We start from the raw sequence: 16,108 nt of genomic DNA on the forward strand, positions 1-16,108 counted from the left end.
AAATGTTTAATTTGGTTATAAGTCCGTTGAAATCAGAGCTTAGATGATTTCTATTTTAATTTTGAAAGTTTCTAGTTTGTATATGTATCGAGATTTGTGCCCGATCAAGACAATTTTTAATGATGTATCAATTTTAATTTAAGATGAATGTAACAAATTTCATAGCAAATGTAATGAAAATAAAAACTATTTTGATCGTATTTAAATTAGAATATCTTTATTTGAATTTTTCATCAAAGGTAATGCTAAAATTTAAAAAAATAAAAAAAATTGAAGTGTGTCATTGAGTTTATTATTCATTAAAAAATTTAACATCTAATTATTTAAATCATAGTAAATTATTTGCAACACTAATGAATCCTATTAAACTTGAAAGTAAATTATCAAATTATGTATTTGAATGAGATGATAATGGTTGTATGTTGTAAAAAATTTTGATGTTATAATTATGATTTAGGGTTAAAAATTTATAGGCTTGAGCTCGTTTAGAAAGCTTGAATTTTATTCAATTGTTGTATTTGATTTCTTAGTATTAAATTAAAACTTTTTAATTTTTAATATATAATTAATTTAGAAATATTAAAATATATTATATAAAATTAATTTAAATATATTTTAAATTAATCAATTAGCTTAACGACCTTTCAAGCTGAATCAGGCTAAACTCGAGCTCTTTTAATGTAAGAGCTCTCTCGTGAGGGCAAATTATTAGGTCCGGTCATCGGATGTAGAGATACTTCCGGACATCAATAAAAAATAGTCAAGCGCGTAAAAAGCGTAGGTAAAGCGCAGTCAAGCGCACTTAAAGCTCAGGTAAAGCGTAGTAAAAAATCGCAGATAAAGCAAAGTCAAAGAGCTGTTAAAGCACAGTCAAAAAGCACAGTTAAAGTGCAGTCCAAAAGCACAGTCAAAATACAGTCCATATGGCTAATTTTTATTAGATGTCCGGACCTATTTTTAGATCCGTGACCGGACCTAATAATTTGGCTTTCTTGGGCGGCTTAGCTTACTTAAACTCTCAATTTGGTAAAATCAAAATTTCCGAATAGTTAATCGTGGACGAAAAAGAAAAATAAAAACCAATGCATTTAAGGATTAAAGATTTTGCTTACATTCAACCTTTAATAGACTGACTACCTTTCATTTGTATTACTCACTCGCTTAACCTCACTCACCTTGATCTGACCGCACCCGGCGGCCGGCGTTCACCTCTACCCTGTGATCGGTCACCGGCACCTCAACGCCGCCAGCTGACTCCAGCGCGATCCATCTTCTTACATCTGGAATATTCGCCACACTTTTGAGCTTCAGCTCGGTTTCTTACTACATTTGATCCTTTCAGCTGGTGCCATTCCGCGAGATCAACCCCTTCTAAATCCCCCGTTGATCTAGGGTAGCCGGGCGCCATGAGCCTTGATCTGGCTTTATCGATTCACAAATAGCTTCGTTATATTCTCTAGATCAGCCGCTTTGGTCGTCAACTGGCTCCTTCTCGACCAGCGGTTCAATCCCGTACGAATATCACCACCATCGGCTGAAACTAGTTCCACATATCCTCAGCTAGATACTCCCAGGTCAAACAGCTTCTTGCACAGCCGTTGCTGCGATATTATTGGATTTCCCTTCGGCTTTCTGCTAGGAAGGCAATACTTCTATTCTTTTATTTATTTTTGTGCTTAAACTTAATTATTCTATTTTAAAAGAATTCTCTTTTGCTTTATAAATAGGAGATTTTGTAAGAGGGAAAGCATTGAATGATATAAACTCTTTTGAAGCTTTGAGAAAGCTCTCTTCTTCTTCCCTGGATTGGGAAACTCCTTGAAATCCTTCTTGCAGGTTTGATCTTCCGACGATCCACTACATCAGTTTTGGTTCTGGTAACTGGAGAGTTGAAACTCTCCAGACGGATTAAATTGACGATTCAGATCCGATTCCACATAACAAATCCTTAAATGAGCACCTCAAGTTGAATTGCCTTGGTGCAACATATACAAAGCTCGCCCTTGCCCTGTCGGTTCTAATGTTGTTTATGGAAGATACCAAGGTCCTACTATAGGTATGAATGGGTCTTGAATAGCAGAGGGGGAAGGGAGAGAAAGATTGAGTCTTAGAGATTTTACTTTATTGAATAAGCCTATATAAGACTAGTTGACCCCTTAGAGAAATATAGATTATGAAGAGGATCCTTGAAATAGTATGAGAGAGATTACTGAGATAAAGTTTTAGCCAAATGTAAAAGATTGCATCATAAATTTCATGTCTACACACGTCCAATGAACTCCTATTTATAAGCAAGGACCTTGCAGCCAATTAGATAATCCTAGCTTTTTTGCTTCTTGGATATATGTGTTTCTTGTTACTTGGAGCATGGGCATATGCTCGTGAAAGAATGTAAATTGTAATTACCTTAGCTTTAACCAATTGTAAGCTATGGGATCTTTATGAGAGTTCATCTATAACGTCGTTGAAGATATTAGTGTTGGAAAAGGTCTTATTGTGTGCAAGGCTTTGTGGCCAAATTGTTGTGGGCCTTGATTCCCATCACGGAGTTGAGAAATTGAGTGCATTAAATGTTTGCTTCTAACAATCACGGTTAAATTTGCTCAAGCACCCTCCCCCCACAAAGAAAATTTGATTTTATCATTAAGTAGCTAGTAGAGGAAAGATGATTTGTTTGTGAGAAGCTCAAAATACACATAAGATGATGAGTAGTGCTTGTAGATAGTAAATCAAGAATTCAATGCTTTCTTGCAACAAATGACTGTGCATGTTAGTCCACCCGTGCTTACAATTTTTTTTTTAAATTACACTTGGCTGATTTTTTCGCTGGTTTATTTGGATGTTATTTTTTATAATTTATTGGTGGGCATTTTTAGCAGGGGTAGGTGATGAGGACATCCGACTGTGGAGAGTTTACTAGAGACGGGGCCGATGATTGACAACCACGATTACACTGCTTTATTTTTGAGTTATTTATTGTGTTTAATTTATTGTTATTTATTTTTCGATTTTACCCTCACTTGAGGGAATAGGTGTTTGTGACCCTAGGGGCACTATTTTCTTTTGTTTTGTTATTGTATTTGGGGACTATTTATAGCCTCCTTCTATGCTTATGATGCTTAATGAAGTTTATAATGAAAATTTAAGCAATTGTCTCTTGGGCGTTTGAGAGAGAGCTTTGGTGAGAATCCTAGGTGAGGACGACGGATCACCCACCATTGAAGCGTTCGAGCTCATGGTTTATTTTCTTTCCTCTAAATTCTCCTCCTCCATTGACCGCCGACCAAACCTCCTCCTCCACAGCCGCTGGCCAAGCACCCATCTTCCCATCCTCCAACCGTTTCCACCTCCAAGTCGCTTGCCATAAAATAAGGGAAGTTATTTTTGGAAGGTCCCTCAAATCATGCCAATTGAATATTAAATCAGGATTGAAATTAAATCTCCTTTCCTAATTTAATATTCCAAACTTAGAAATTGATTATTACTTCAATTAAATCCCCCAATCAAGCCCATCAAAGGCTGCCACCCTTCCCTCTCTCTCCTATCTCATTAACATCCCATTAAAATCCCCAAATCAAGCCCCTTCCCAAGCAAACTGCCGGCCCCTCCCCTCTCTCTCTCTCAATGTTCCTACTTGCTGCCCTATGACTCCAAAGCTAATTCCCTAGGGCTCTCTCCCCACATAGCTTCCACCTCAAGGTTTTGATCCTCCAAGGTCGCTGTCCCGAATTCCTGGACCTCTTTAAGGCTGCTGTCCTGAATTTCTAGCAGGTGTAACTCTGCTGATCTGCTGTCCAGCCACCTGAAGACCACCCCTTTGCTGTCCAAGAGCTTCCGGCATCCCACAGTTGCTGTCCAGACTTTTCTATACATTGCTAGGCTGCTGTCCAAAGAATTTCAACAAGCGAAACAGCTGTCCTGCTCTCCATAAATCCAATCCTTGCTGTCCAAGAGTTCCTGATCCCTCTTAGTAGCTGTTCACTCATGTATGGCGGGTCTAGAACGTGACCACGGGTTTGTTTACAACGATCAAGGTCAAGTTGATACCTCAAATCACCGTTTTTTGATCTCAACTTGGAGATTGATCAAACCGTAGAAGAATACGTTGAGAGGATTGTCTTCACCCTCGCCGCCGCTATCGACAAACAACTCTCTTCCGTCCAGTGGCAGATCATTTTTAAATATTGATCAAGATGAATTTCACCTCCAAATATCTTACTTTTCTAAGTCTTCCCGTTACTTTGTGCGTCATAAATGGTTGTGCAACCTATCTCCATCTAGCCAATATTAAGAGTGCAAGTGAGTAAGATCCAAGTAGTGCTTAATCTTATTGTTAATTCAGGGATTTCCTTTGAAAATCCCTCATGTTATGTTAATCTTGATTATGATTGATTATTCTTGATTCTAATGCTTACATGTAGTTTGTCTCAAGAAGCCTGTCACGTTAGCTCTATGAGGGTCTTTTGTAATTTAGCTTTCTACTCGTCTATATATAGTTATGCTCCTGTACCATTACCGATTCATTCAATATACAACTTTCTCTGTTCTCTGTATTTTTCCTTCTTTCCACTTCTTGTCCTATCGTTCTCACATGGTATCAGAGACAGGCATTCTTTATGGCTGATCAAGGTTCTCCATTCTCAGCCTTCCTCCTCCCCTACCATCTCCGGCAACATCTTTGACTTCACCGCTCCGGCGCCCCTCAAGTTCTTAATCTCAAATCTCAAAAATCTGGTTCCCAACCCCCTCTCATTGGACAACTACCAAATCTGGCGGATTTAACTCCTGCAACATTTCATTGCAAATGGTTTCTCCGGTTTCCTCACCGGTGAAGTTTCTTGCCCGCAAGATTCTTCCAGCACCAAATACAACAAATGGTGCTTGATTGACAGGAATCTTATCTCATCCCTCTTCTCAACCATCTCCCCTGCTATCTTACCATATGTTCTATCCTCCACCACGGCCCACGATGTTTGGACAACTCTTGAACGTCGTATGCAACCTACAAATCGTTCATGAGTCATCCAACTCAAGAACGAACTCCACAATATTCAAATGAGAAACTCATCCATGCAACAATACCTTTTGCAAATCAAAATTCTTGTTGACAACATCGCTATCTTGGGGTCGCAACTCGACACAAAGGCCATAATCCTCTACATCCTGAACGGACTACCCTCCTCCTACAACTCGTTCAAAACCGCTATCCGGACATCCCTCCATCCCATTGATCTTGATACCCTCTATTCTCTCCTAATAAGTGAAGAGATAAATCTTCATCAAGAAACTCAAAAAGACTCCTATGCTCCCGTAGATAGCACTGCCCTCTATGTCAATCGGGCATCACCCGGTTGCTGGAAAGGCCTGAACAGAACGGTCAAGTATCGCAATCCTGTTAACCGGAGCAATTCCTCTTATTCTGCACGTCCGCCCTCTAATCCCAATCAGACAGATCGCCCCACTTGCCAGATTTGTGGAAAGGTCGGACATGTCGTACTAAACTGCTGGCACCGGTGCAATTTCAAATATGCACCAACCACTTCGTCCTCTCTGTGCGCTCTTCTTTCACAACAATCACCGACTCCCACAACAGACTGGGTTCTTGACTCCGGCGCACAACACATCTCACTCTGGATCTCACCAATCTCCAACTCAGCTCACCATATCAAGGACCAGACACGATCTCGGTTGCAAATGGATCTTCTCTCCCAATCCAAAACTCCGATCAAGGGATACTCCCACTACCCGACTTGGCTCGTAAGATCTATCTCTGCAAATTACTACATGTTCCGTCATTAACGCATAATCTTATTTCGATTTCAAAACTAACATCTGATAATCAGGTTTTGATATGCTTTAATGCTAACGGGTTTGTTATTAAGGATGGTCAGGACAATCGTCCTCTTCTTCATGATCAAATGCGTAATGGCTTGTACCACCTTCACCTTACTTCCCCGGACCGCCCGAAGACTCTTCTTGCCACTCAGATGTCTGCTCATCTCTGGCATTCTAGGCTCGGTCACCCACATCTTGGAGTTCTGACCAAACTGCGTCCAAACCTTCCAAATCTTGATTTTGTACCCAAACAATTTCATTGTACTTCTTGTAATATGGCAAAGAGCCATAAAATTCCATTTAATAAAAGTTCTTCTACTTATCCTAATGCTTTTTACCTAGTCCATTCTGACGTTTGGGGCCCAGCTCCTCAACCTTTGTTAAACGGTTTTAATTACTACGTTATCTTCGTCGACGATTTCTCCAAATTTTCCTGGCTGTATCCTATGCATTCAAAACATGAAACATTCACCAAATTCAGTCATTTCTGCTTGCTTGTAAAAACTCTATTTAACTCAACACCGAAATTCTTTAGATCCGACGGTGGCGGCGAATTCATAAGTAACCAATTTCAATCCTTCTTGTCGTCTGACGGCATTTCGCATCAAATCAGTTGCCCTCACACCACCGAACAAAACGGAACTGCCGAACGCAAGCACAGACATCTTCTCAAAATAGCTCGAACCCTTCTGCACGCATCAAATCTTCCCACCAATTTCTGGGCTGAAGCCGTCACCACAGCTAACTACCTCATCAACCTTCTTTCGTCTAAAGCCATCAATAACCAAACACCATATCATCTTCTATACGACACTCCTCCCTCCTACAATCATCTTCGCCCATTCGGATGCCTATGCTTTTCGTGGCTCAAACCTTATGCCAAAGACAAACTTTCACCTCGCTCCCAACCCTGCATCTTTATTGGCTATTCATTCCATCACAAGGGTTATAGATGCTTCAACCTTACCACAAACAAAATTCAGATATCCAAACATGTTCTTTTCAATGAACAAATCTTTCCATATCAAACTTCTATTACCTCTTCCACTGTATACTCTACAGCCAACAATACAAACCTATCCCCCTTCCTTCTTATTCCCACCTCCATCCATCATAGCACACCAAAATCAACTCCAACCCGCCACACCACGCATCAGTTTTCTGCTTCAATTCCTCTACTTCCATCTCAGGAAGTCTCTGTTTCCAACTCAAAATCGATCACAACCACCACAACCAGTTCGTCCACTTCCTCCCAACCGATTCATCACATGCAAACTGGTGCAAAATTAGGTATCCACAAACCCAGAAAAATCTTCGACCTCTCAACTACCATCTCTTCCTCCAATACTCCCTCTACATACTCTCAAGCCTCAAAAATCTCTCACTGGCGTGCTGCCATGTCAAATGAATTTCTTGCGCTTCAACGACAAGGTATGTGGTCGCTCCTTCCTCCACCAACCAATGCTCCCATTCTCGGATGCAAATGGACGTTCAAAACCAAACTTCTATCTAACGGTCAAATTGACAAATACAAAGCTCGGCTGGTCGCTCAGGGATTCAATCAAACTCTCAGAGTCAACTACACAGAAACTTTCAGTCGTCGCAAAAATGCCAACGATCCGGATTCTTCTCACTATAGCCTTACATCGTCAATGGTCCATTCTACTGCTCAACATCGCTAATGCCTTCCTTCATGGCAATCTCAACGATAATGTCTTCATGCGACAACCTCCAGATTTCGTCGACAATCAATATCCAAATCACGTCTGCAAACTTCACAAATCCTTGTACGGACTAAAACAAGCACCGCGTCAATGGTTCCACAAGCTAACATCCCTACTTCAACAGTTCGGCTTCAGGTTCAGCGTTCCGATCCCTCGCTTCTCATTTTCAATCAAAATAATGTACAAATCTATTTTCTCATTTATGTTGATGATATCTTGCTTACAGGCAATGACAAATCAACGATGCAAAAGCTTCTCCAACATCTTCAATCTCACTTTGCTCTCAAGCAACTCGGGAATGTGTCGCTATATCTCGGCATTCAAGTCCTCAAGACTTCCTCCTCACAGTTTGGCCTAAGCTTTAATGATCTCTCTTTTGTTTTAATACTAGTTTAAATCATTAGAAGCTAACGTAATTATTATTGTTCTAATTTAAAAGGCATGTAATTTTAACATTGCATAATTTCCCATGCATTTAGTTCTACATCAGTAGGACTTTAGGTTTCTTGGGGGTTGGGAATTACTATAATAATCAGCTTTCTGTTTTTTATTATGGTTGAATGCAGTTCTTGCATTGTTTATAATTATGTTCCACAATTATTATATGATATTGTATATACTCTATTTTAATGTCTTTTGTATTTTTCAATTTCATTTTATTACTACTTCTCTTACTACTGTTAAAATTTTCCTTTTTCCTTAGGTCCCTTGCTTCTTGGTCTGCTTGATTATCATTCTTTGCTTCTGAAAATTCTGAAAAATGGTGTCTACTTCATCAATCAGTGCTGTTGGTTTGGTTAATCAACATGGCTTAAATTGGAAGGCTGATTCATCTTTGTTTAACCTTAACTATTTGAGTTTGATAATTTCTGGGAGGAACAGAGAATTTGAATCAACGAAATTTCACATCAGAGCTCTCATGGCTAAGCCAGATATAGATTTTGCAGATCCAAAGTGGAAAAACAAATTCCAGGAAAGTTTTGATCGACGGTTTGATTTGCCCCATCTGAGGGATAGTCTTGAAGTGAAGCCAAGGTCAACAACTTTCTCTCTTAAAAGCAGGTAATTATTGCCTTATAATTTCTTTTAATAGGTATTGTATTGCATCAGTTTCTTTTAAGTTTCATATTTGTTAAGCATGCTTTCTAATTTGTTAATATTGACGTCATATTCTTCCATATAGACTATGGTAGGATCTATGAGTTACAGTTTGTTATTTTCTTTTTTCTTTTTATTCTTTTGATTTTGTCAGAGTTCCTCTAGTTGATGGCAATGGTGCTCCAGAGGACACATGGAATGGATATGTCAATGATGATGATCGAGCACTTCTTAAGGTGTATTACTCTAAATAATAACCGGAACAGATTTTTTCCCAATGTTTTTCTTGTCATAGTTTTTTTTTCCAGGACAATTCTTAATTTTATTAAGTGCATCCAGGGTAGTGATGTATAGATTCTGCTTCGTGTTTGTCCAGATTTTTAGAAGCACTAAATTTAAAGTTTCTGAGAAAGAATGATGTTACATTTAGGTTCCTATTGTGCCACTTCTACTAAAAATTCTCTGATACTTAAAGTGCCCTTATACTATAAACTTATCTTGGGGACAATATTGAGTCGACAGGAGGTTTCCAACTTGAGAGGACTTTGCCTTCTGTGCTTCATCTTCCTCAGAGATGGTTCCCATGACTTTCTCTGTATTTGAGGATTGGAGGGTCGTACTTGAGAAGTGATCGCAAAGAGGTGTGTCATACAGTAACTCTATAGGTTCTCTAGCATTCTTTCCCGAATTTTAGGGTTTTTTTTTCTTGGCTTGTATTTATTGAGCTTTTCTTGGTTATTATATTTTCTTCTTTCAAACTTTTGATGCTTTGTTCCTTATTCTTCCAGTTTTTTACCATGAAATTTTAAGTTTTTTTTTTTTTTTGCAATGTGGCAATGGTAGGGTTTTTAAAATCCATTGATTTTTTTTGCAATGTTGCATTTTGACTTTTTTTAAGCATTTATGATATTTTTGTCATTTTTGTTCCTCATGCTACTTTGTGAATGTTATGTGTTTATCTTGTAAGTTAAGAATTGAAATTAAAAATTCTTTTTTTTTTTTCAAATTTAGGATGGGTTTTTTAGGAAAAGTGGAAAAGTAGAAAATATAATTTGAATTTTATTGTTTGATAATGTTCAAAGACTAAAAGTATATTTAGACTTGTTCAAAATTCATAAAATAGAAATAAATCAAAGTTATTTAGAAAAAAAGAAAAAAAAGGTCCCCAAAGTTGGTTGATTGTGAGTTTCACAATCATTGAACACTCTCCCTGAATAATATAAATATATCATTTGAGGTTTGCTTATAATATTTTTGAATGTGGGGTTGTAGTGTCTTTTAGTGATAATGTCTACAAGTTTATTTTTTATTGGTACATATGGAGTTCAAATGAATCATCTTTCTTATTTATGTTTTATGAAGTATTTATCCGTTTCTATATGTTTGGCATGATCATATTGTATAGATTATGAGCAATGCTGGTTGCTTTTTTATTATCATAATATACCTTCATTGGCCATTCTCATTTGAATTTTAAATCTTCTAAAATGATTTTAATCCACAGAAACTCACAGATTGCTTGAGCAATGACTCTAAATTTAGATTCAATACTAGATCTTTAAACAATAATTATTTCTTGCTCCTCTTTATTATGAGATTTCCTTCCAAAATTATACAGTATCTAGTCATGAATCTTCTATTATTGGTGATTTTGTATAGACTGCATCAGTGTACCCTTCAATATAATAAGTATTCTGCTTTTTCTAGTGAATATCTTTATCAAGCCTATTTTTAAGGTATCTAAATATCTTATAAGTAGCTTGAATGTGATATTCTTTGGATTTGTGTAAGAATTGATTTATGAGACTCGCTGTAATTGTGATGTCTAGATGGATGTGATATAATTGATAGTTTTTCTAACTAATTTTGGATATTGCCATATGTTTACTTATTTTTTCTTCATTTGCATCCAATTTTGACCTAATATAGCTGGGGTTTTATCACATATACAATCAGCCATTTTTGTTTATTTTAGTAGATCAAAGGTAGAATTTTGTAGAAAAGAATATTTCCTTATTTTAATTGAGCAATTTCTATTCCCAAAAAGTATTTGAGTTTATCCAACTATTTGATCTTAAACTCTAGCAAGCTTTTTTTTGAGAGGCTCATTTTCTCCATTGTCATCACATGTGATAATTATATTGTCAACATATAAGATGAGAATTAAGATTTTACCATCAGTTGAGTGTTTTATGAAGAGGGGTATGATCTCCTGGTTTGCTTGTACTTAGCTTCATTTATGACGTGAATATGCCAAATCATATTCTTAGAGATTATTTAAGGCCATCTAGAGTTTTTTGTAATCTGCACATTGTTCTTTATGAAAGAACTATCAAATCAAGATGATGGATTCATATACACTTATTCTTCAATATCCCCATGTAGGAAAACATTCTTTAAACCATACTATTGTATGGACCATCCATGATTGGTGCAAGAGAAATTAAGATATATATGTATTCGTTTGTACAATAGAAACAAAGTTTCTAAGTAATCATTTCCATAGGATTGAGTTTATCATTTGGCTACCAATCTCACTTTATATTTTTTCGAGCTTTCATTTGCTTTATATTTTATAGAAAAAATTCTTTTGCATCCTATCATTTTCTTCCCTTTGTTAGTTCAATGATCCCTTAATTGCGTTTTTTTTCTGGAGTATTCATCTATTCTCTCATGGCATTCTTCCAGCTCTTTCTTTCAAGTGCCTTAATTAGAGTGTGGTATTGTAATGAATGTAAAGGCGATATTTGTAAAGAAGGTTTTATAGGTAGGAGAAAATTTTAAAAAAGATGTGTACTGGGTGATGTTATGTAGAGAATAATATGTAGTTATGTGTTAATCTTCATTACTCTCTAATGGTTCTAATTTTTGAGCTTGCTAGAGATTTTGGCTGGTATTATTTCTTGTATAGACTTGTAGAGATACAACATCTTATAGGCTGCCTCTTGCTTGGAGTTTCTAACAGAGAAGGGGATGTGTTGGGCTGGTTAATTGGGCTTGCTTGTGAGTGGGTTAGAGAGGGGAGTGACTGAATGTAAAAAAGCACGTGAAATGAGAATAATATGGCAGCTTTCACGTGAACGAGGAGGACACACAAATGGGGATAAAGTGAAAGAAATGTTGAGCTCTGTGAAGAATTTGGTCGGGATGTTGGCTGGGAATGAGGAAGAATACAGTTGCGAGCAGTTTAGGGAATCGGCTAGGGAATGTCAGCTTCAGTTTTAGAGCTTGACGGGATCAATCGGAGGGGGGAGTTCAAGTCGATCGCACAAATGCAAGGAAATAACGTGAATATTGGCGTGCTATTGGAAATCTGATGCAGATTTTTGCTGCAAATAAAAAGATCAGCTACTAGTATAGGCGTTCGGTTGATGTGGATGGGTATCAGGTGTTTGAACGATTCAAGGGAGGTGAAATTGAAAGTAGTGGAAGGTGAGGCAGATTGGATGGTGTGGGCTCCGAAAATTCGGCCCCGGCCTCCGCCCGCACTGTTTGTGCTTTTTTTTTCTGCGAGGAAGTTTTAACGGAATAAGTTCCGAGGTAAATTTTGGAAGGTAGATGGGTTTGTAGATAAGACACTACCCAGAGATTTCGCCCTCATTTTGCGAGGACTTTATGATCTGAGTTCTGGTTTCCTATAGGCGCAAGCCCCTATAGTTAATTACCCCTCCCAATAATGAGAGAGAACTTTCGATTAAGGCTAGTCGTCAATCATATACGTAGAGAATACGTGTTATCTGGCATATAGTAGCAGCAAGGATATTAAGGATTTGAGAATTTAAAGGTTGGAAGATTGATATTTAAAATTTGAAATTGCACCATCGTGCACTTAAAGTGGATGGTGGGGGAATGCATGATGGACCCGATCAAGATCCCATGGTTCCGTCGTCCCGGGCCATCGTGGTCTCTGGTCTACTTAGTCAGAGGAGGTAGTCGACCCAACCTGATAGAAGGATCCTTGTTGGCAGCCATGGGTTGCTTCGTCCAAGGGTACCTTGTAGACCTGGGGCTAAGGGGACAAATTTGAATCCACCTTAGCTAACAAAGGGCTTTGTGCCCTATCGATCATATCCTATTGATTTATATCTCAAAGATTTGATGCCATTAAGGAGCGTATTGGCTCTGGTCATAACCGGTATCTGTGGTGCCATTTAACGGCAAAACCACTCGGTTCAAAGGGCCTCGGGTCATAACCGTTTATCATGCGGTGCCATTTGGCGGCAAAACCGCCGGTTAGAGGACACGTACCACGTCCTTACTGGCAGGAGATTGTTTGAGAATGGATCCTAGTGATATTTTCGACTAGACATTAGCTCTTTGTGAGCTGAAGTAAATTTGATTTGTCCACCCCGACAAACTGTTGCGGAGGGTGGATGGATTTTGCTTTAAGTGATTGATGGATGATTTTGAATTTAAATATCTTGGAATTTGGGATTTGTTGGGTTTTGGACTTTGTGGAGTTTTGAATTTTGAGTGGACTTTTGGGAAACATTTGAAAATATTTGGAATGGATCCCTCCGGTTGAGATTAACATTCAACACGGCCATCATCGGGGTGTTTGGGGTCATTTCTCTTTGTTGAACCTTGTCGACCCTATCAACTTGCCGATAGGGGATCGGGTTTCATAGGCTTTATGCCATTGTTTGTGAATTTTCTTTGTCAAAGGCCTTGAAGGCCTGACATGAATGTATAAAATAAATATCCCGGTCAACTTCGTGACCGCATATTTATCCGATGATTCAAACCCTGTCTACTCCTATTTATCTGCTTTGGAGGATCGGGTTTTGTAGGCTTCGTGGCTTTGTTAGTGAATTCTCTTGATTATAGGCCTTGAAGGTCTAAAATGAATGTATTAAAACAAATACACTGGTCGTCACAATCGGGTATTCATTTGAAGGTTTGAACCCTGTCGACTCCTATTGATCCATATAGAAAGATCATGTTCGAACTTGAATTCATTTATCGACCCGCACAACATCTCTAGACGTCACATGTGTATCAATAACACGCTCGCCGGGGCCCATGCAGGTCGTGATTATATTTTCCCTTTTAGTGTACCTATGTGTATACAATTTATAGTGCACGTGCAGGGATATTTTGAAATAGTTGTAATTGTGTAGATAACTGCCATTTGGATGCACACAACTTTTCATTTAAGAGCTTCTATATGCCTTCTGTCCGCTAGTACGAATTTTGCGGATTCGGTGGCGAGGCGTTGTAGATTGTAGACGCCTTCTATTTGCTTGTATAAGTGTTGCAGATTCGGTGGCGGTGCGTTGTAGATCGTAGACGCCTTATGTCTGCTTGTATAAGTGTTGCAGATCCGGTGGCATGATATTGTCTTGATGTTATGAGGCATCTCCTCATCTTGATGTTGACTCCCCTTTTCTCATTCACCGAAGAGGGTTTCTTCTGGACTTTGAAGTCGGCTGCTTTGCCTTGAAAAGATCTCCTTTCAAGATCTTTAGTGTAGTAGACTTGTTGTCTTTGATATTTGTAGATGCGAATATTATTTTCTTCCTGAGTATAGGATCAAGAAGAAATTTTGGAACACTAGGAAGTTTAGTTCGAACTTGCTCAAACATCTCTTCCATTTTGCCAGGAGTGTCCTCTTTCATACATCGGGTTGCCCTTGTACCCGACGTACTTAGCGGCATTTTAGTCACCGTCATCGTAGGTGACATTTGTACTTGTGCCCACAGTGGTTCGTTGTGCCTACGATATATCCACTGTTGTTATCCACAAGTGCTTGTGTTTATTTGCATGGACCCATTGTATCCACTACGAACTCCTAGAAGTGCTTGTAGAAGACTCATGGTCCTTGTACCATATCCACCTTTCACCAATCTCAGGTGGTTTGGCATGCTTGCTTGCAAGGACGGATCTTCTACTATCAATTGACAATATTGTTATCTCAATCTACAGGCATTTGTAGGGATTGTTATAGGAGTTCATGCATCGAGGTCTTGTAACGTACTTTGAGTCACTTTTGACAATACAAATGTTCTTGTAGTTTGAGTTCCCTCGTGTGTGATTCAAACTTTGTTCCTTGCATGTGTTTGAATCCAAGTTCAATTTCATTCAGATTTGAATTTATCAAGTTTACAAGTCCCACTCAACATTGTACAGTTCGAGTTCAAGTATTTGTTTAGTGTGCAAGTTCAAGTCCTCTTGCCATTTTGTTTGGTTTAAATTTGCAAATCTTTGCAAGTTCAATTATAAGTTCAAATTATTTGAATTTGGGTTCCAGTTTGATTTCATTTCATTTGAATTTGAACTTTAGAAATCATTTAGGTTTTGTTCTGGTTTAAATCCACAAGTCAACTGCTCTTTCTCATTTGAGTCCAGACTTTTGTTCTTTTGAGTTCAAACAGGTCTGAATAGAGTAATATTTCACCCAAAATTTCGGCAGCATCCCGGCGTCTCTCTTGTTTAGGAGAAAACTATGGAAAACTGAGACTTTCCCACCACGCACAATAAAGGCGTGCATGGTAGGTGCCCTCTTTCGAGGACACTGCGGCCGTGATCTTTCTTTCCACCACGCGCAATAAAGGCATGCATGGGGTCTTTGATGGTACCTGTTACAAGAAAAGAGCAGTTGTTTCCCCGCAGGTACAAAGCCGCGTACGGGTACTTAAGAGTTGTCCTGGTCACGCTAAGAAAAACGTGCACCAGGCTTACCTGGCCTCGTCGTGTGCGTCACACCGGGTTCCCTCCGACCACGCTTAATAAAGGCGTGCATAGGTGGTTGACCGGCTCGTCGCACACACCTAGGACAGGGCTTTGGGGGCCAAGGGGTTGCTCACCTACCGTCGTGGGTGTCGCACCGGGTTCCCTCCTGCCACGCTCAATAAAGGCGTGCATAAGAGGTTTGCCGGCCCGACACGCATGTTGAGGTACGAGAGGGTACGATTTTGCAAACTTCTTTTTTTGAAATAATAATAATAAATGCTATAATGATAATATTAATAGTAATAATAATAATAATACTAATAATAATAATAATAACATTATTATTATTAATAACAATAATATTATTATTACTACTAATATTAATAATATTATTAATACCTTAAATAATAATAATAATAGCAACTTAAAAGAAAATCACCTCTAAGTTTCTATTAGAGCCGCTCGGCTACAGGTGGAGAAGAGGTTGGGTTAGAGGATTTCGGCTTTAGGGAGCGTCGGCACAGGTGGGGGGAAGTTTTCGGCTTAGTGGAAGACTGGGTCGGAGAGCTCCTATTCGCAGGCGGGAGGAAGAAATCGGGATTTCTACATGTTGGGGGAGAATCCGAAGAGTTGAGGAGGAAGAAGGCAGTGGAGGTATCGAGAGAGCGAGAGAGCCAGAGAGATCCGAGCCCGAAGGCTTCGTTCTCGCCTCGTTTTAACGACGCGGAGAGGTCGTGGGAGCGACGTGCGACGTGGGAGGAGGTCGCGGACGTGCAACG

General features: G+C 38.8%; 1 protein-coding gene across 1 annotated transcript in view; it reads left to right on the forward strand.

The window, feature by feature from the left end:
• The first annotated feature begins 1,122 nt into the window (after window positions 1-1,122).
• Window positions 1,123-16,108, forward strand: part of LOC110094022 (ATP-dependent 6-phosphofructokinase 5, chloroplastic) — a 39,777-nt gene continuing 24,791 nt past the window's right edge. Inside the window, exons 1-3 of the mRNA XM_028691942.1 lie at window positions 1,123-1,643; window positions 8,263-8,621; window positions 8,812-8,893. Coding sequence (XP_028547775.1) covers window positions 8,320-8,621; window positions 8,812-8,893 — 384 coding nt within the window. The 5' untranslated portion in view covers window positions 1,123-1,643; window positions 8,263-8,319. The remainder of the gene's footprint in view (window positions 1,644-8,262; window positions 8,622-8,811; window positions 8,894-16,108) is intronic.

The sequence above is a fragment of the Dendrobium catenatum genome, unplaced genomic scaffold (genome assembly GCF_001605985.2).
Source record: "Dendrobium catenatum unplaced genomic scaffold, ASM160598v2 fragScaff_scaffold_156, whole genome shotgun sequence".
NCBI lineage: Eukaryota > Viridiplantae > Streptophyta > Magnoliopsida > Asparagales > Orchidaceae > Dendrobium > Dendrobium catenatum.